At 42.1% G+C, this 20543-nt stretch overlaps 1 protein-coding gene across 3 annotated transcripts in view; it reads left to right on the forward strand.

The window, feature by feature from the left end:
• kcnq3 (potassium voltage-gated channel, KQT-like subfamily, member 3) overlaps positions 1-20543 on the forward strand; it is a 116622-nt gene that overhangs the window by 40713 nt on the left and 55366 nt on the right. Inside the window, exon 1 of one of the 3 annotated variants that reach the window (XM_026149177.2) lies at positions 857-979. The exons of the other annotated variants lie outside the window; for them this stretch is intronic. Within the exon in view, the coding sequence (XP_026004962.2) occupies positions 900-979 (80 nt within the window). The 5' untranslated portion in view covers positions 857-899. Of the gene's footprint in view, positions 1-856; positions 980-20543 lie in introns of those variants that run through there. 3 annotated transcript variants of the gene reach the window in all.

Genomic DNA, 20543 nt, shown 5'->3' on the forward strand with positions numbered 1-20543 from the left:
ACACTCGATGTGTAAAGATGTCAGGCTGAATTACCCGTCGAGCTCAATGCCGGAGACTTCTCTGCATCTCCTTCCATCAGGGAAACTCGACTCAAGATTTACTTTGGCTTTATCGCACCGTCGCCCTCCTAGCGTTTTCGCCTCTTTGGTGAAGGGGAGACCTTCTCATGTGATAAAACGGGAGTGATTCCTTATATCTCGAGTCTGGAGGTGCAGGCATTAATTAGATTTTGCCTGAACAGCAAACGAACGCCGTCGAGTACTGCCTTTGTCGTACTGCATGACACGAGTTTATGTTGTGTAGTTCAAGGGACATTGGAGAAAAAAAAATAAAGCTGAAGTTTTGCGAGATCTCGCAAAACTAACTCAGGATCTCGCAAAAGTTTTGGCCGCATTCTTTGGAGGTCGCCAGCTCGAAGCCGACCGGGAGGTCGAGGCATGATGTGCCAGGAGAGCGGTGCTTCCCCCGGCTGTAGTACGTCTCGACCTCCCGTTAGCTTCAAAAACGTCGGCGCACTTTTGCAAATATGTGATGTCCTGTAAACCAAGCAGATATTTGATGTTTACACAGCTACATTCATGCCTCAAAATATCTTAAAAGTTTATTTTGTGACCCAGAAAGAGTAATATTACAACTAAGTAGCTGTCGCCATTGTTGGAATTCCTATTTTCCGAGATCCGGAGTTGGTTTCCGAGATCTCGCAAAAGTTCTTCTTAATTTTTTTTCTCCCATGTCCCTTGCGGGGCTCTGTGAGTTTGCGATTCACAAAGTTACACAACACTGTGGCTTTGCTCGTCTCATCTTTGGCCCCTCCCACCAGGATGTCCAGCTTTTACACGCACTCTGTGGCAGCACATGATAATCTCGCTCGGACGCGAGAGAGGCGACTGGTATTTTAATGGAGTCTAGCACACTGGCAGTTGTTGTATTTGACCAGCCGGACAGATGTGTAGCTGAGCCGTATCGCACTACCAGAAGGTCAGCAGCTGTTTTTCACATCTTTATAACTGCTTCAGTATTTGGCAATCATCAGTGTCCCTGTATGTTCCTGTCTTGCTGGTTTTTCGAACATCAGCTGTAAAGTGAATAATTAGTGTTCTCCTATTGGCTGCATATCTAATTCCTCCTCATGCTTCAGAGCAGCAACTGCTCTGAGCAACCTGTTTCACGTTACATGACCTTTGCCCTTTATCGGCTTGTTTCATCTTTGCGTAATGCACGTGCAGGAATGCAGCATTGTTTGCAGGAAGTAACAATCTGCTATCATGTTCTGCGCCGGCCAGAGGGGAACGCTGCTCGTCCAATTAATAGACGGAGACCACTCCACTTCCCTCCACCTGAGCTCTGTTTCCCCGCTGCCAGCCTCATTACACTCACACTTTCTCAGCCTGGTCTCCTTTTTCCCGTCGAGTCAGACGGTGGAGCGGATTAGCGCGCTGTATCGACAGCTGTGGAAACGCCAAGCCGATCGACTCGACGGGGGAAAGAGAACAAATGTTAAGCTGCCGATGGCGTCACGTCGACTCTTCCCCCGAGGCTTCACGCAGCATAAAAATGTCCCAGATACTGAATAATTTTATCTGATGGCGCCCTGAAATGTTTTCTTTAAATAGATGATGAAACCAGCTGTGCTGAAGATGAGCTAATTTCTTTTTTTTTTTTCTAGAAAAATGATGAAACTATGCGAAGGATTGATGAAACAGCTTTACTTTTCCAGCTCGCAGAGGCCTCCAGAACACAGATTTTTAAACCTAGGCCACTAAAATGTAATGAAAGCAAATTTTTATGAAGAAAACATTAATCAGTAGAATGAAAATGAAGCAAACAGACATTAATAATGGCTTTTCTTTAACTGCTGATGGTGATATGTAACGAGTCATGAGAAATGCTGGAGATTGGAGCCTTCAAACAGATGTGTGTGAGGAGGGTGAGCACAGCTACATCTTTTCAAGATAACGAGCCAGTTTTCAGGACTAATAACAGTAAAAATAATAATTATCATTCTCAGTACACCTGGTACGAGGGTAATTTCCCAGGCAGCAGCTGAGACAGACACAGTGCATTGTGGGAATATCGTGAGGAGCTGAGCTTCTGGTTCACTGCAGCAATTTGAGGATTGGGACTCTGCAGACCGTGACCTGATGGCCGAGTGTTCATTATTCTGGGCTTTTTACCCATTTTCTGTTTTCCTCCACTTCTTCTGACAAATACAGGCTGAAGGTCCCAAAAATAAAAATCCCAAGTGCTTCAGTCCAGCTTCACACAAACTCAGGGCAGGTGTAGATCCAGTTACCGCAGGCTGTCAGTCAAAGTTGGACATTTTAACACAGAGTCTGGTGGGACTGACTTGCTCTCGGAGCCAGCCTCATGTGGCCGTTAAGTGCCACGAGCTAACACGATGTGTCAGTAGGCTTTAGTGCATTTAACCGAGGCTGCTCACAACACAGACACGGTCACGTTCCCAGGTTGGATGATCTGATATCCTCGTGTTGGTGTTGTTCCCAGACCATCATGAAAATGTTGTTCCAGGTTCAACATTACAAGTGACCAATCACATTGTTGTGACGTTATTCTTTTGCGCGCCAAGCCATTCGTGCATTTATGAAATTCCAATGTTGCAAGGACAATATCAATTCTGCTTACCGTTTATTAAAGGGTTACGGTTAGGGTCAGGGTCAGGGTCCGTTGATCGGCGGACAGAGGCGGTTTCACGCAGCTTTAGTACAGTTTTTTGTTTTATGCCGTTTTTTCCCGAAGTCGCAAGAGTATGACGTCACAACATTCTGATTGGTCACTTGCAATGTTGATCCTGGAACAACATTTAGTATGATGATCTGGGAACAACACCAACACGAGGATATCAGATCAACCTTCCCAGGTTGGTGAACTTGGTTGGGAAGTTACACTGTAACACCGTGAACCACTTTGCTGTCATCTGTTAAAAGGAGTCTTCAGTCTGTGGGAATATTGGCTGAAAACCTGCATTTGTGTACAAATCAGCCATTAGCAGCCTCCTCTGCTCGTGTTACTGGATTACGTTAACAAAAACCCAAAACTTAGAAGCACGTTCTGCTGAGTGAGACTCTCTGAGCTGACGTTTGTGACGTCCTCAGAGAGTGTAAGTCAAGCCGAATCTAAAATATGTGTTTCATGTCAGTGTGTTTGGATCTGACGGGGTTTTGACTCTGAGAAGCAGCAGCTTCATTACCATAATTGCTTCAGAGAGCTGAGTGTTGCAGCTGTAAGCAGCCACACTACAATAACACACACACTGTTGTTTGAACACAATAGGAAGTGTTGTTGAGACAACGTTGGTTTGGGGAAATTCTGAGACCTTGAATGCATCATTAGCAGCTCGGGACCAATCCTCAGTAGATGGTTTGTTCCTCAGTGGTGTGAAGGACTCCAAACTGCTGCAGTGAATGAGCCGTGACTGTAGGTTTTAGCTGCTCTTTGTATGTTGGCTCAGAGGTGGGTGTTCATTCCCGAACGAGTCAGACACATCAGGGACACAAGTGTCAAAAACAACAACGCTTCACCTTTACCACAATTCAAATACTGAAATTACTGAATAAGAAATGACGTGTAGATCTTTTTACTTTTTTTTTCAGCACCTAAATTTTCCCTTGCTTTTATTTTGATAGATTAGTAATCTATAAAAATCCATATCTTGAAAAGTTTTTTGTCTTTTACTATAAGAATATGAATTTTGAATTAGCTTTATGATTATTTCCACAAGTCATCAGCTAACATGGACAATCTCGGATATCACCCAAGACACTGATACCTGCTAACTACCGATAAGTAACGACTAATAAAACTGGGAAACACCAAAACTGAAGCAGAAACGTTTTTTTACCTTCCATTTGTACAACAACTTTTTTTTTTTTTGTACACAAAAAAACATTTTTGTCAGATAAATCCAATATCCAACCACACAAGCACGACAAGAACGCTCAGGACGCGCAGCTCGGAGACGCCATCCAGCTGAGGTGAAGCCAAACAGACACCCAGCTGTGTCGCCATCCAGCAGAGAGGGTGGCTCCAAAAACAAAGAGACGAAGAGGCCACGACTCCTAATGATGCAGACTTTAAACCTTTTTAGAGTTTAAATATAAAATATTTGAATGTTGAAATTATCCATAAAGGCCAACACAGGCTATAAAAACAAGTTTATTTCTGCTGTAATAAACATGTTTGTAGACACAGGTGTCTGTCATTGTTGGGGCCTCTAGTGGACTTTAGAGGAATTGCAGCCTTTGGCAGTATTTTTCAGTGATGTTTAGATTGTAGTTTGTTCTCTGTTTTAAAAAGAAAAAACAATTCAATTTAATTCTTTAAAAAATAATTGTTTCATTTGTTTAGATCATAAATCTCCCCTAACAGCTTTTTATCTGCTCAGTGGAGCAGCCTGAAACCTGAAATCAGTCCCCCTGAGGAGGCCCTGCCGTCTTTAAATCTCTGATTTAACTGGTTGTTTGAAGTCGTCTCCTCTCGCAGCTGTTTCTCTCAGCATGAACCAGACTTCCACTTACTCTAAACTAGGTGACCCATCAACACTCCCGCCGCTGATTCACTTTTTCTGCCGTTCCTCGACTTTAATCTGTGCCTTTATTCTTCATCCTGTGCATGTGATTGATTGATTGATTGATTGGTAATTTATTTCAACATGTGAACAATATACAAGTACATTTAGAAAAGAAATAAGAGAGAAAAAAATACTATACAAATTACATACAAAAAAACATTCTGATTAATTTACATGTTGAAAGGGAGTGGGAAGAAGTATACACTTATTTAATCCCACCCCTGTCCCATAAATTATCAGTTAATATTTAGTTGCTTCCTTACTGATATAATTTGTAATAAAAATAGTGAACAGATTTCTGATATACTATATACTATAATATCACATCATGAATTTTTTGTTTGTTTGTTTTTAAATATAGACATTCACTTAATTTAAATATTTTCCTTTTCTTTATAGATCGAGAAGATCATATTTTTATAACTCTTTTTGAACAGTTTTATGTTTGGACATTGCTTTAATTCCATATTCAGTTTGTTCCATAGTGTTCTGTTTGTTTGTGACTATCAGCACGATGCAAGCTGCGGGGACTTCTGCAGTAGCCGTCCTCCGTCTCCGGCTTCGTTCCTGTCCGTCGTCTGTGTCCCTCCTTTGCTTCCCGCCCACCGCTGAGCCCATAACACGGCGTCATTAAAACGCAGAGCACGCAAAGTTCCCGGCTCACCCCTGTGGAAACGCTGCTTTCTGTTTCTCAGCACACACCGCCTATTCGATCCATATATCTGCCTCTCTTTACTTTTGCTTCCCAGAGTGACTCAGGATGAGCAGCGTTTCATCATCTCGCTCCAGGACATTTTGTCAGCAGGCTGTTTTTGCCGAATCGAACCTTTTGATCCTTCGCTTAAAGAACGACGTGTCGAACCTTCCTGTTCTGACTCGCCCACCTCCCTCATTTACTCTGAGAATCACAATGCAGGAAGTGTCAGGAGCTGCATATAATTAGAAGAAAGCACTCGCAGGTTTTATTCCTGCAGCTTCTTCTGAGTTTGTTGAACTTTGTTTCTCGCTTGCGGCGCGCTGATAGGCTTCAGAGTTTAATAAGAGAGGAAAAAGCAGGCTTCTGTGTGCTGTACCTGTACCTGGAAGGACAGAGCCAGCACACAGACTTACACCCGAGTCATTCCATATAAAATCCACCAAATCTTTAAATTTTAATTAATTTTTTCTGCGTTTTTGGATGGATTTAAAATTTTGATTCTGTGGTAAAATTCACCTCCAGTTTGTAACCATCAAAGGCGTCCTAAACTGAGCAGCCATCGTGCAGTAGAAAACTGTTAGTACCTCAAAGCGTTGCTTTATTTCAGTTTGACTTTATCTGTGTAAACTAAAGTTAAATGTGTTTTTTTAACCTTTAGTTGTTTGGCTCATATTCATTGAGGACTATCTCTTCGGTTCAGTGGGTATGACACGAGGTGGACTGACTCTCTCAGCTGCGTGCCCAACCACCGACCCCAACCTCCTCCATCAGCGAGGACAACAAAAACATCACCTGTTTGTAAACGTTTCAGCACAGGTGTAGCTGATCTAGAATCTAAATTATATCATGATGTTTCAGTGAATTATCTGATAACAATGAACAAATTATACAGGAAAATAAAAGACTGAATAATGTTTTTGCTACGATTGCACTCGCATGCAGCAGCATTTGTGTTAGTGCCATTCATTCTTTTACAGCGAGCTGATGTCACTGATGACACACTGCCTAATTCAAGCTGTGCCTCTGTTGCTACAAGGTGCCAGCAGCAGCGTTATAGTGCAATAATAATGGCTTAGAAGTCATTTCGACTGCGTTAGTGCTCCGTGGAGCTGTTTACTTGTGGGTTGCACATCACCAGCTGCTCGTATCTCGTCCTGCGTAGCGTGGTTGTTCTCTGCAGTTTGTTTAAAGTTTTGAAACGGGTTTGTTGTTCCAACTTTTAGCAGGAACCGTTTTCTTGCATATTTTGTAAAGTCCGTTCTTTGTTGGAGGGCTAATGATCGGAGGCTGACACGCTGCTCTCGCTCTCAGGCATGCCTGGGCCTGCGTCGTGAGTTTTGCATCACTATGTCATTAATAACACAAGATGATATCTTCACTTTTTTAAAAGTTAAACTGGTGTTATCATGGCCAGTATGATGCAGCAGAGGTCTGTTTGAACCAAATGCTTTCTCTTGTTTTTGTCTCCCTGCAAGAAAAACACAAAAAATCGATGTGAAATGTTTCCCTGCAGGTATAACAGCCGTGTAAAAATACTTCTAATAAAGTTTATTGAATGCTCTTACATATGATTTCACCGTGTCAGTGAAAAATACCAGAAGCCATTATTATTAAAATCTGATCCGATCGGAGGGCAGTTTGGTTTATTTCAGTTGTTTTGATGATGCAACAAGTGAATCCCTGAAATCCAGCCTGCAGCTAATAATGTGTACAATAACAACGCTCTAAATAAAAAAAAGTGAGTCAGCCTCTGACAGGTTTAAAAGCCTCCCGCTGTCACGACGAGTCCCACAGTCCCTCTGCAATGAGTGTGCAGTCTGAGCTGGGAGGCGAGGCGCTGCGGTGCTCAGAGCTTTCTGCTCCTCTAGGTTTATTTAGACTCACTCGGTGACCTTCAGAGGAGCAGCAGCTCCTTTCCTGCCTCTCGTGAAGCAGGTGAAGTATTGAAGTTACGATCATCCTGAGACGACACGCTGCAAAGTCACGGAGTCACACGGGAAGACTCTGAGTTTGTCTCTACTTGTAGGAAGTTTTTTATTAGTGACACTGTTTCTGGAAAAAGCAGCAATTCACAAGATTTACTGCTGCAGAAGCTGATTTAGCGACTAACTTTACCGAATAGGGTCGTTGCTATGCTGCTCACAAAGTTAAGGGAACGCTTGATTGCGACAGTCTGACCCAGAGTCAGTGAAACTTAGGAAGAATAAACCACACAAATCAAAGTGACATCAGGTGCACTGGAGCGGCAACAACAACACCACGCCCAAAAAAGCCACAGAGGGCTCTGGCTGTGCGCCTCCTGCTTCAGATACCAGTTCTGCTGCTGGGCTGAAGCCTTCTGCATCCCTCGTGTAACTCCCATCTCCTGCCGTCTCCTCCACATTCCTGACACTGGGCTGGATGAGAGAGCGGTCTGTGGCCTTTCTTTTGTTTTTTGTTTTTTTTAAGGCTTGTCCTGTTGTTGCCTCTTCAGTGCAGCTGTTGTCACTTTGATTTGCACCAAAACAGCTGGAATATATTCACAATGATTTATTCTTCCTAACTGCAGCAATGATTTCCCGAATTTTAACGAACTTTTGTGAGACTGTGATGATCGAGTGTAGAAATGGGCTGATAAATGACTCATTCAGTCATTTTGGCTACTCTGAGTCTGTTAGCTGTGGCTCACTGCTAAGTGTGTCGCTCAGTAGGTAGAGCAGGTCGGTTAGTGGTTTGATCCCTTTCTCAAGCCATGGCTCTACATGCAGTGGAAGAGTGTGCACGATAGACTGTATTTAAGTTGATAGCTTCAAATATTTTTTGTGCCAGTATATTCAGATTTAAGGGTTAAATAATTAGATTTAAATCTAGAAATGTGTGCTGAAAGAATGACTGTGAATCTGATGCTTTCGTGTGACAGTTTTTGATGATTCAGCCTCAGTTTGACGAGCAGAAATGGTCACTTCCCTCCTGACCTGTTGAAGCAGCGCTGCAGCTCATCACATTCTGCTCTGCAGACTCTCGACAGCAGATTTTCCCTGAGAGGAGGAAAGCTGTCGTCTGTGCTCATTAGATGGGGCGTCAGCCTGCAGCATTTGTTGGGGTGTGTTAATCTGGAAGAAGATGCTCATTCATATTTACAAATGGTGGCGAATGAATAAACCGAGACTTCTGCACACGAAAAGACCGGGATGGCAAACAACCGGAGCGCGAATCGGTCGCACTCTCACAGGAGACTCCATTACAGTCCACGAATAAACAGCCTAAAGAGGGGCTGACAGTTCAGTTCTCTCTGGTCTGTGGTTTCCTTTAACTCACGTCTGTCTGCTTCCACTCCACTAATTACCATATTTACTCCCCGTGTAGCGAGCGGCTCCGTGCTCCAGAAATCACTGCATGGAGGAGAGAGAGGGCCTGCTGCGTTTCAGTCACCATGGAAACTAAAATGCCAAAAGCAAGAGTGCTTCGTTCGGAGCGAAAGAAGTACATCAGAGGTGAAGAGACCAAACAACAAAAGGAAAAAAACACCTACCCTATTTAATGTTCTGTGAGCTCAGAGGGAGCTGTCAGAGAAAATCTGCTGCTTTTTGTGTTCAGTGTCTGAATCTGTGCTGCTGAGAAGCTTCAGTCATGAAGCTTCAGTCTCACTTACAGAATCAGGTTTTTGTTCTGCATGATTCACAGCTTAAATAATCTTATACTGCCCTGTATGCACCGCCTCAGTTCCTCCTTTATCTGAAACAAGCTGATAACGCTCCTGTCTCTTTAAGGCCTCACCCCTCCTTAAAAGCCCACTTCCTTCTAATTGGATGCTCCTCGCCTGACTTCCATAAACAGATTCTCTTCCATAGATTCTCTTGTGTTTCTGGAGGCTCCAAAAACAAACTGTAAACCTGCTAAACAGATATTTTATTTGTTTTCAAACAAATATACTCTTTGATCTTTGACCCTTTAAAACAAAAACGAATAAACGGTACAAGTGAAACAAATGGTTAGACACAAACCAATTAATCGTATAAAAACCTTTTCGATAGTTAGCAGGTTTGGTTGAAATATAAAACTGGTATCTTTTTCCAAACTGGAGGCTAAACGTAACCCTCAGTAAAAGCACTCTGAGAATGTTTTTGAATTTTAAATTTTGAAACGAGATTTTACTAACAAGATGTAGCCGACCAACAAATACAAGGCTCTCCTACAACAGTGATTTGTCAGTTACATGATCAGGAGCCATAATTAACAAACTTCATGCTTCATTTATTAAGATTCTAAAATATCTACTGAGGCAAAAAAAAAAAAATTACTAGTTAAGTTTATATGAATGAAGAAGAAAGCTGTTTTCACATAGACTTCTACAGAGTGGGCTGCCCCCTGCTGATCATGTTCATCTTTTAGATACAGTCTGTGGTCTTGCCACTATGCAGCCCTCTCAGGAGCACCTCCGGGCACTAACAGGAGGAAATGAACAGCTCGATCCAGAGTGACGACACAATAAGCATTTCCTCTCATCAGAGTAATAAATAAACACCATGTACAAGAATGGCACGGCTGTGGTAACCATGCACGTAACAACAATAAGTAAACGTCTGCCACCACACAGCTGGAACTGCTGCAAACATCTACTGTGGTGCATGCATCACTGCAATCACACGACATGTTTCCAGATTTGACTGCTGACTGGCTCTTTTGTAGGAGGGACCGCCACAGTATACCGAGCACGGTATTTTGCAGTTATCAGTGCTTTTCAGTGGATGTTCTTTACAAATGATTTATTAAATAAAATAAGAGATGGTGTGTTCACGCCAACAGGACCATCTCGTTTCAACTTGTTTCCTTATTGGCAAATATTTGTGGGTTTCCAAAAATTTATACAGTATATTACATAAATGATAGATACACCACAGGCAAGACTCAAACTCGTGCCCTTTGGATGAAAATAGCGTGGCGCATGCCCGTGTCCGTTAGTGCAGGAGTATACTGTGCTGTAAGATGTGACTAACAGGCTTACTGACCATCTGAGATTGTGCTGGCTGGTTAAACCACCTCAGGAACGTGCTACAAATAAAACATGACACACCTGAAACAGCTGCTTGGGTTTTTTAATGCAGCCTTGAGGATTTTCCAGTAATTGATCATTTCCTGCTGTCACCACTGTGACTCTGTGTTTGGCATTGAATCTGGGGGAGCTGATGACTGAGCAGGGAGGAAGGCAGCCTCTGCTGTTTGACTGATGGTTTCGTTTCCCTCGACGGAGAACAAATCCTGATGATTCAGTGCTTTTTGTTATGACAGGCCACTTTACAGTGCACCAAAATGCTGCTCTGCTGCTCATGTGTTTGGTGGCTTTGGTGTTTTTGCTGTAGTGATAAACATTCAGATGTTCAGGTGAAGCTGAACTTCTGCTGAACTCTGAAGAAAAGGTCTGATAAACGCTTGTCAGAGCCGATCGAGCTGATCCAGTTCATTATATGAAGTTTCTGTGACGGTTTTCCTTGTTGTTACTCGCAGAATTGTCTTTTATTTTTAGTAATGCTGCTGGGCTCTTTGCATATGAGTCTACTGAGGTCAGACATTTTGGAAAAGCTCTTGATGTGAAACTCAGAGGACTCAGGTTTACATCAGTGACTCATGACTGCAGGTGATGTATTAATGATCTCCATCTAATGTGTGCTCAGCTAAACGTTTTGCTTGATTCTCATTTACTTTATTTACAATCATATGGCACTCACAGCAATTTATGGATTTCAAGGTAACTTTGATGAACTATCAGAAAAATGTTAAAGATTATTTTTTAAGTCTTCTTCTGTGTATCTGTGATTTACTGGTTTGCTCACATGCTAGCTTTTCAGCCAAGGTCTCAGATTTAGAGGTCACCCTTGTTTAAAGGCTCTTGACTTGTTCTGGATCTTCAGACTAAATAACGACCCTCCGTGTTGTTAAAGCAACTGAGCTGCATGTGGTGGATTCGGGAGGACAGACGGCAATAAGATGAAGGTCACTGAGAATGTGTCTGTATACTCTACCCTCTGTATTAGTACATGATACATACATTAATATCCACAGCCGAGTGTTCAGCCTGGCTTGATGCTGTCAAGGTCAAAGGGCCAAATGAGCAGTTTAGCACATTAAAGTTTAGTTTTAGAATCCAACACAGATCACTGGGCTTTAACATTTTATCTGACCAGAAATCAGAAACTGAAAGAAATGAAACTAGTAGTTTGTGAATTGTAATGTGAGTTAATTAGTACTCCTGCATGTTCTTCTGTTTGTATTAACTTTCAAAAAATCCAAACATTATGAAGAAAAAGCTAATTAAACAGGTATGAATATGTTACATATTCATTTTATAACTAAAGTGAAAAGTTGTCAACTAGACTTGAAAGGTAGCAATTTAGCTAGCAGGTTACTACTAGCTAGTATGTTAGCATTACTGTTATAGTTAACTGTTACAGTCAAAATCATTCTTCGTTTTGATTCTCATGACAACATTGTCTTTAGGATGAAACAAATAATAAACTGAAAAGTTCTCAACTAGCTATATATTCAATGAGTTAAAAATGGTTAGCTAATTAGCAGCTAGTTAGCTCAACAGCATTAAAGTCAACTAGTGGAATTAAGACAGTTTTTGGATCTAACAAGTTATATTACACAATATATCCACAGTCTCCTGTCACAGAGGTCTTGTTGCACTCTATGGCATTTATAGTAAAAGCCTACCTCAAAAAGAAATGGCGAACACACACCTGTCAACCCTCAACACCTAAACCATAATCCATTTATCCGTTATTCGTGATCATCCTTCTTTTACACTCCACCTTTTCCACTATAGTTTTACAAAGTCTTTACTTTTAAATAACTCCAAACAACAAACTTGGCTGAATTATCCCCATTGAGAACTTTTTAATTAATTTAAGTAATTAACCTGTCAGCAGAGACTGAAACTGAATGAGCGCTGGGATGAAAAGGGATACTGTCATGGAAATCGTCATGTATCTACACCTGGTTCATGGGACTGATATAAGGAGGTTTGACTGGCTATAGTGGCATCTGCAAACTTTATTTGGAGTTGCTAAAATGCAAAAATCACAAATAGTAGAAATAACATCCTCCACTCTGTCTCTGCAGCATAGTAACTTGAACTAACGTCAGTGGAGCTTTTTCCACTTTGAATGACCTTTTGCTACCCTGGAGTCACTGTAGGTGTGTGAAGACCTGGAAAAGGCATGCTCGGGACTCAAAAGCACTTTGAATGGATTCTATTCAAGCTAAAAAAGATTTTCCAGCATCTCTTTAAATGTCCTGTTTTTCTACTTCTGAGTTTGAGTGGATTCTTGTGATGACATCTTGAAGGACCCAGCCTGAATTCCCATCAGAGATAACTTCCACCCAGATCAGTTATCGGCTCCATGTTTCCCTCCACATGTGTTGAGATAATGTCACGGTGGAGCTGTTGTGTTTTATGTCTCTATAATTCACCTTGATCCCCCAAACATCCAGATAGTGTCTTCACTCTGGGAATACACCCAATAACAGACTCTATCTGCTCCCTCTGAGGCAGTCAGTGGTGATGAATCGGTTCAGCTGCTGAGCCAAAGCCACCCGACTCTGCAGCGCTGAGCCTCCAGGGACGCCACGGGGTCGCAGAGTGATTCCAGCTAATTAATGAGCTGCATAAAAGGTGGAGTTCAACACATCAGTTACAGCAGGATAATAAAGTGATCTCCAATACATGTTAATAACTCCTAAAATAAACGGTGAACAAGCCTTATAAAGACTTAGTTTGGTGCATTTCTTAGTCTTAAAGCTATTCTTTGTGACTTGTTGTTGTCATGGTTAATGTACAAAAGCTGCTTAAACGCACATTGAAAGATAAATGATTAATAATTTTTAAAAAGTTTTAAATATATTTAAGTGACTGGCTGTCGATTTAAAAGCAGTCCGATCATGCATTCCAGCTCAACAGTGGTTAGACATGGTGTTGATTGGATTCAAGCTTGAAGTCGCCATATAAAAAAGAAACCGTGCATAAAGTGATCATACGGTGTGCTTTGTCAAAGATGCTAGCATCTCTGAGACGCACCGGGGGTTCCTTGGTTTTACGGCGATACTGAACTTGGCACAAACGTCCTTTTAAGGACAGAAGCTTTAGTTTTATGTTCAAAAAAGTGGCACCAATAAGCTTTGCACGTCTGATTCTTCTTCAGAACAACTAAATATTTTCCAAAGGTTTCTTTTGAATTGTAAATCCTGACATTTGTGACAAAGTTTATAGTTTTAAGGATCATGAGAGGCAGTTTCGGTGGTCTCTGCCAGCCACTCTCTGAGGAGGTGGGAATGAAAACACCGTGGGAAATCATGAAATGTCACCTCAGTCAAACATATTTTATCACTGTATTGGCTGTGACCTACTTGGGGTATTGTGGGATGCTCTTTAATTGCGAGCATGCAAATTTTTAAGCCCCCCGATGTACTGCACATGTGCCAAGACACGCCAGTCAAAATAGGACGCCCACGAACTCTAATTAGTCATCGTGACGTCACAGATTACAGTCTTCCTCCAAATCCACAGCCGATTTCTGTTTTTCTCTTCAGATTTGGGCTTTTTGACGGCTGTTTTCCCCTTGAAGTCTTGAAACTTTAATTTGACTCATCTGTGACGACAGTTTCCCGTCATCGTGATGCGTTACTGTGCTCCATCCTCATTGGTCCGCCTTTACTGTACTGTGACTTCATCATCATGGAGCCTCAGCAGTGCATTTCCATCAGGATTCATCACCAGCAACGCTCTCTGTGGACAACAAGACTTGTGCATTAAGAGAGGATGTTCACTCAGACATGTCTAATGTGAAGCAACAGCTTGGGGAGCTGTGTACTTAATGGATCACACATCTGATCTTTGAAGAGATGCTCTGTGGCTCTGCCCCGGATTTAACCACCATCATTTAAAAAAAACTTAATGCTCTCAAAATTATGAGACAAACATTTTGTCGCTATGCAAGTCAGAGCACTGATAGGATCAGGTTCAAGTCTGTTTTCATTCAGATGACCTGAAATGATGATCTTACCCCAAACTGAGCAAAGAGTAGTAAATGAATAATGCAGCAAACAGCTGATTCTAGCCTTGTTAATATTTTATTGCTGTTGTTGGCGTGCTGAGAAACAATGTAGGGCTTATAGTGATGCTTCATAAAGTTCACAAAGGGGTCACAATCAGCCTGTTTACGAGGATGTGCATCATCATCATCATCGCTAACCTGCCTGCTGCATCTTTTCCATCAACCGTCCATCCAACCTGATCTGTTTTCACACATGCACTCAGTCCTGAACCTTTGAGATGATCCTTTTAAGGTACATGTGAGAAGATAAACCTTCATAAATAAATGGTCTTTAACCTCCATAATAAGCCACCTACCACTCGGGTCCAATTACGCCCACCTGAGAGTGGTGCAGGTAACTGTGAATCTACATGGATGGCACACGTTGGTTTGGGACTGAAAGACTGCATCTATAAACTTTACAGGTGCACAGTTAGCTTCACACGCAGCTTTATACAGTTTTATGCTGGATTCACTTCCTGATATAATCCCAGAGGGATTTGCATCTCCTTCTGGAATCAAACTTTAGTGTGTAAACCACAGAGCTACGTAATTAAATTAGCTGAGCGCTAGCAGCTACAGCCACCCTTAATAGGAGGCCTGTCAGTCCAACCTAAATAAAATTCATGTGGATTTAGGGAAAATTCACCCCCCAGTCCCCATATAGTTGTTATGAAGGATTAAACCATCCTACAGTCTGTAAATGTGTTTGTTTCTGCTTTTTTTCTGCTGTTTTTGGCTCAGCAGGTATATAGTTGTGAGGTTTTGGCACAAAAAGGTGTTCGGTTAGGTTTAGGAAAGGTGCTGGTTTGGGCTAAATTAGTTTAAAGCCCCTCGTTCGCATCGTTTGTTGACCTGATATCTGAGGTGACGTTTTGAGCGTAAACAGTTGCTATAGAGATGTGACCGGCAGCTCGTCGCTCCTGCAGCGATGTGAGGGTGACGTGACGTGAAGCTCCGCTGCTGCCGTCATCGCTGTTAAGGATTCTCTTTGAGGAAGTTTGAAAGACGCACTCGTTCTGCTGCCTCATACTGAATCTCCTCCACAGGCCTGATGTTTTAACTTATTCGGATCTGGCAGGATTTAAACCTGCATCTCATTAGCCCAGTTTTTGGGCAGTTTTTTTTTTTTTTTTTTTTTTTAGCTCTCGATGCCGTGGCTCATCCAGTATGTGAGAGGAATGCCAGTACATGAGCTGATCTTTCCATCTGTGCATGTTAGCTGCAGCTTTATGAGGAGAAATCTCGAAATTCTTCACCAGAATCGGTCGGATCCTCAGTTTGTCCAACTGACATGTTCACATGAGACACACTTCATCAGGATTAACATCCAGGTGATAAACTGGTGTTCAAAGGAAGTGTATTGGAAGTATGAAGCCACAGAGGTAAAAAGGTGATGACCTCACCTCATCACTTTCATCCATAGCGGTGATTATGCAGAGCTGAATGTTTCACTTTTTTAGAAAACCTTAAAAGAAACAGTAGCTGATGAGCTAGCTAATTATTTTACTTACTTCTAATTTGGCTAAACGTTATAAGTCCTTGCTTGTACTACAGTTTAACAGTGTTTGTGTTTGGAGCTGGGAATCACTAACTTACACTAGCAAACAGATACTCTGGTGGAAACATGAAGAAGGCCTCGCTAGCCAGGCTGGTTTGCCAGCTAACGACTGAAGAGTATTAATTACTCTTCAGGGCCATACAGCTTCTGATAGCTGGAAATCCTGAAGAGTCTTTGTCAAACTTTGGACAACATTTAGGCTATGTCCACACGTACACGGGTATTTTTGAAAATGCAGATTTTTCTATGCGTTTAGGCCTTTCATCCACACAAACGGCGTTTTGTGTCACTGAAAACTGAGATTTAAAAAATAAAAAATCCTGCCGGGGTGGAGATTTTCCAAAACTCTGCTTTTGCATTTAGGTGTGGACGAGGAAAACTGAGATTTACTCACGAACGTCAAAGGTGTGCGCCGTTTTTAACCTCACGCTGTGTCCCGTGTTATTGCTCACATGAGATGAATTTCTATAATGGCGGATAGAGACAAAATACTGTTGCTGTTAATCTGACTATCAGCAGTTTTTACACGCTTACATACACACACGCAGTTACTGTCCCTCCATTTAGAAAGGCAGAGGCGTCAGAGTGGACTTTGGACGTGGCGTCTACATTTACAACCCAAATCCCGACATCGGTTTAAAATAAATGTACATTTGTGTGCATTTTGTTCATTCCTTATTTGTGAGTCTACACAACAGCCAAAGTACTGTCTTTGGTTAGTAACATGTGAAATGATGAAGGCCAGTGTTGCCAACTTGTTATTGAGCGAGTTTTCAGACCCCCTTAGCGACTTCTTTTCTAAAATGCGACTAGCGACAAATCTGGCGACTTTTTCTGGTGTTATTGGAGACTTATTTATGACGACTTTTTGACGTGAAAGCGTATCGCTCTTTCTCTCAACAAGCAGCGGTGCTGCCGTGGAGGATGGTCCTCCCCCCGCTGCTATCAGGGCAGGAGACGTCACACCTGTGCGTCCAAACTGCAAATGAGTTGCGCATGAGCGAAGCCGCCGCTCCCGCACTGACTGTAACACAGTCAGTTCTTCTTTTACTGTTATGCTGTTTTGTGGATCACAAGGTTTAAAACTACTTAGAAACACACACACACACACATACACAAAGTAACTCCACCAGAGCGCCAATTTCGGGTCACGTTTGCCGGTCCAAGCCTGGATAAAGGAGCAGGGTTGGAATTGTGACATTAAAAAACAATAATTGCTAAATTTAATTTAATTTGTAGTTCCAAATACATTCTAACTGCATTTAGGACGTTTTTTACTCACTTTTTGTCTCTTCCACGATGTTATTTCTCTCCCCAACAACGTAGGTTACAATTACATTAGCATGACCAATTATGCAGCCAATAGCGATTTCCTTACTGAGGAGTTGGCAACACTGATGAAGGCACTGCCTTTCCAGAAAAACACAAAAACTTTGGACAAAGCCTTAGGAAAACCTTTTAAATACTCTTTGATGATTTTCCTGAACTAAACCATTTTATCCTTTCATGTGTTTCCTTAGACATTTTTGTAATACTATTAAAAATGTCTATAACATCGTTGCCTGAGTGAGCTGGTGTTTACTGCCTGTCAGTTCACGGTCGTTTCACGATGGCTTCCTGCTTCCACACAGAGGCCATTGATCTACTTGAAGAACCTTTTACAGGAGACGAACACACCCTCAGGACGAACACGATGTCTAATTGAAGCGGGGAGATAAAAATAAACTCACACACACACAGGAACAATGCAGATGACACGACTGCTTTCAGTTAGCAGAGCGTGTTTCGGTCTCCGTCAGCCCTGCTGCTGCTGCTGCTGCTGCTGTGTTTTGTTAGAGATTAAATTAATAAAAACTGTCTCAAAGCGGCTCAATTAAAACCAACTGAAACATGCATGCCAGCTTCACTCCCAGCGAGTGTCTGCACAGCCTGCACAGTTTAGATGGCAGCGCTTTTCAGATGTTTTACTTGTCATGTGACATCTCTATGAACCTGGTGGTTTCTGCTAATTAGCTTCTCGGGAAGCAATGAAGACCCAGACAGTGGAAGCAGTGATGGGTTGTAAAAGGTTTGGTTTGACATTTTAACCCTCAGGTGACCACGCTGCGTTAGCGACTAAAAAGCATGAGTCTGCTTGGAGTTAAGTCCCAATAAAACCAGTAATTGCTGCAGAACCAATATGGTCACAGCTAATGTGGAAATGGGAAAGAACGCAAAAAATGCTGCATGTCTTTAAAGCTCGATGACAAACACTACGCCTACTAACAGATCGCATTAACCCTCAAGTCCAAGAACATTTCAGTGACTACAATGACCAAAGGAGTATCATCATTAATGACCTCATTATATTTTATACAGGGTATGGCTGTATTTGTGTTTTTATACCCATATTATTTGGCAGATATAAATAATTTGTATGAAATCAAACATATCAAACAACCACGTGATTCATTTTCTGTTAATTAGAAACCATTAAGTGCATTACAGTAGAAATGTTTCCTTTCTTTTCATCCAGTCTCTGTACTGGAAACAGTCCTTGGTGATAACTGGTACATGAATGAGAGCCGTGCTGGGATTTAGAGTGGGAAAACAAAAAGCCTTTCAGCGTGGCTGCTTGAATTACACGTCCTGACACAGACTCTGTTTTAAAAACGTAAACATTGTGTTCCCGTCTCCTCCGGGGAAGGAATTAGTGAAATGAGGAACAGGATGTTCTCCACAGGTTAGGAGAAGAAAAAGAGGAAGAGAGGTAAAAAAAAACTGTGATTAACTGAGGACAAAGATGAAAGCCGGCTCTTATCTGATTTAAAGTGATGGCACTTATGCATAATGTGTGAAGTGGCCCATCCTCCTGAAAGCACTGCGTTGCATGCGTGTGCTCAGTTCTGTCAGGTGTGTAGACCTCTCAGATAATCCAGTGTGTTTTTACTGTGATCTGCTCTTTGAAGAAGCAGCATGCTCACAGTCACCGGTGATTTCATCCTCTGCAGGTTGGTCCTTTAAGCAGATTTACGTGATATCATCTGTTAAAGAGGCTTAAGGCTGCTCTGATTATCTTTTTTTTATTTAAATCTCTCTGTTTGTGAATTTTCTTTGGTGGCTCAAGTGTTCGTTATCACATTTCATCGTCTTCTTCTTACCACGAACCGCTGAGGTAGACTCAGCCAACAGCGCAGCACCAGCAGTGATTAAAACAATGTAAAAGTGGACAAGTTACACTGAGTCACATGAACCTGATCCACTGCAATGATAAAGACTTTGACTTAATCTTAAGTTAAATGCACTTCATGCTCAGGTAGCTCTCATATACAGAGCCATGAAAAGTAATTAACTGCTTCTTGGGGGGGTTGCATTTTTTTCAAGATACAGTTTTTAGACCTAATAGCTGATTGGGCCACTCTTGGGAGGATGAACTGCAATCAAGTGTTTGTCTGATGAGTCTTTTACACGTTTTCTTTTTTTACCTATTCAGAGGTGGGCTTGCTGCTGTCTTCGGATCGTAACTCGAGTGTCATTGAGCGTGAGAACATGAGCTGATGATGTCATTCTCCTTCAGGATTTTCAGTTAGTTTTTCAGTTAGATTTCAGTTTCATGGTTCCATCACTTACAGCAGTGGTTCCCAAACTTCTTTTGCTGGGCCCCCCTTGTTTTACAAGAAAAATGTTCGCCGGGGGAACAAATCGTGGCAGGATCAGCCTGATATTATTTGTATCCCACTGTAACTTTACTGTATAAAGAGCAAACATCTCCATGTCAGGAGTAGTTAGTCATTACAACAAGTGTTTGTGAACTACAAATCAAGAATGTGGGATCCTGTTTGTCCGTGATTTAAACAGCCCAGCGCTGCTCCCGACGAAGGGAAAACCAATTCTGCAGGGAGACCTACCTCAGCACTTGTGCAGGTGAAGATTTGCTTCACCATATTTTCTAGTCTTTGGCTTAGAATGAAGTTGGTTTGGAAACATATTCAGCGATGCTTCATCTCCTGCTTTGCGTTTCTGCATTTTGTTTTTTCCCCCCCTTTTCATCCCACGCCCCCCCTGCAATGGCTCTGCGCCCCCCCCCCCCCCCCCCCCCAGGGGGAGGGCCACACACTTTGGGAAGGTCTGACTTACAGCAAGTCGTCCTGAAGCAGCCACAGACCATCACGCTACCACCGCCATGTTTGAGTGTTGGTGTGATTTTCATTTTATGCCATAACTCTTTGGGATCATCCAGATGTTTTTATCAAGTGTGCTGTGGTACACAGTGAAGCGAGACAGCGTTCCTCCAAAACCACATAGTGACATATAACAGACAACACAGGACTACATAAAGATCAAGTGTGCAGAAACTGCAAAGACAACAAAACAAAGACAGCAACAGCAGACAGAACAGAACGATACAGACACATCAAATGTGAGACAAGCCTTCTTTTTGCTCAGCATTGTTTTCTCCCCGATCCGTGCCACGCATGTGCACATCTTACGTCACTTCCTCTCTTTGCCAACATTGCGACACTTATATATATATATATATATATATATATATATATATATATATATGTATATGTAATATATTTGAATGACACGGTTAGCGCCTGGTTAGCTCCTAGCATTTCTCGACAGCTCGCGACATTTGAACA

Source organism: Astatotilapia calliptera, chromosome 18 (assembly GCF_964374335.1).
Source record: "Astatotilapia calliptera chromosome 18, fAstCal68.1, whole genome shotgun sequence".
Classification (NCBI taxonomy): domain Eukaryota; kingdom Metazoa; phylum Chordata; class Actinopteri; order Cichliformes; family Cichlidae; genus Astatotilapia; species Astatotilapia calliptera.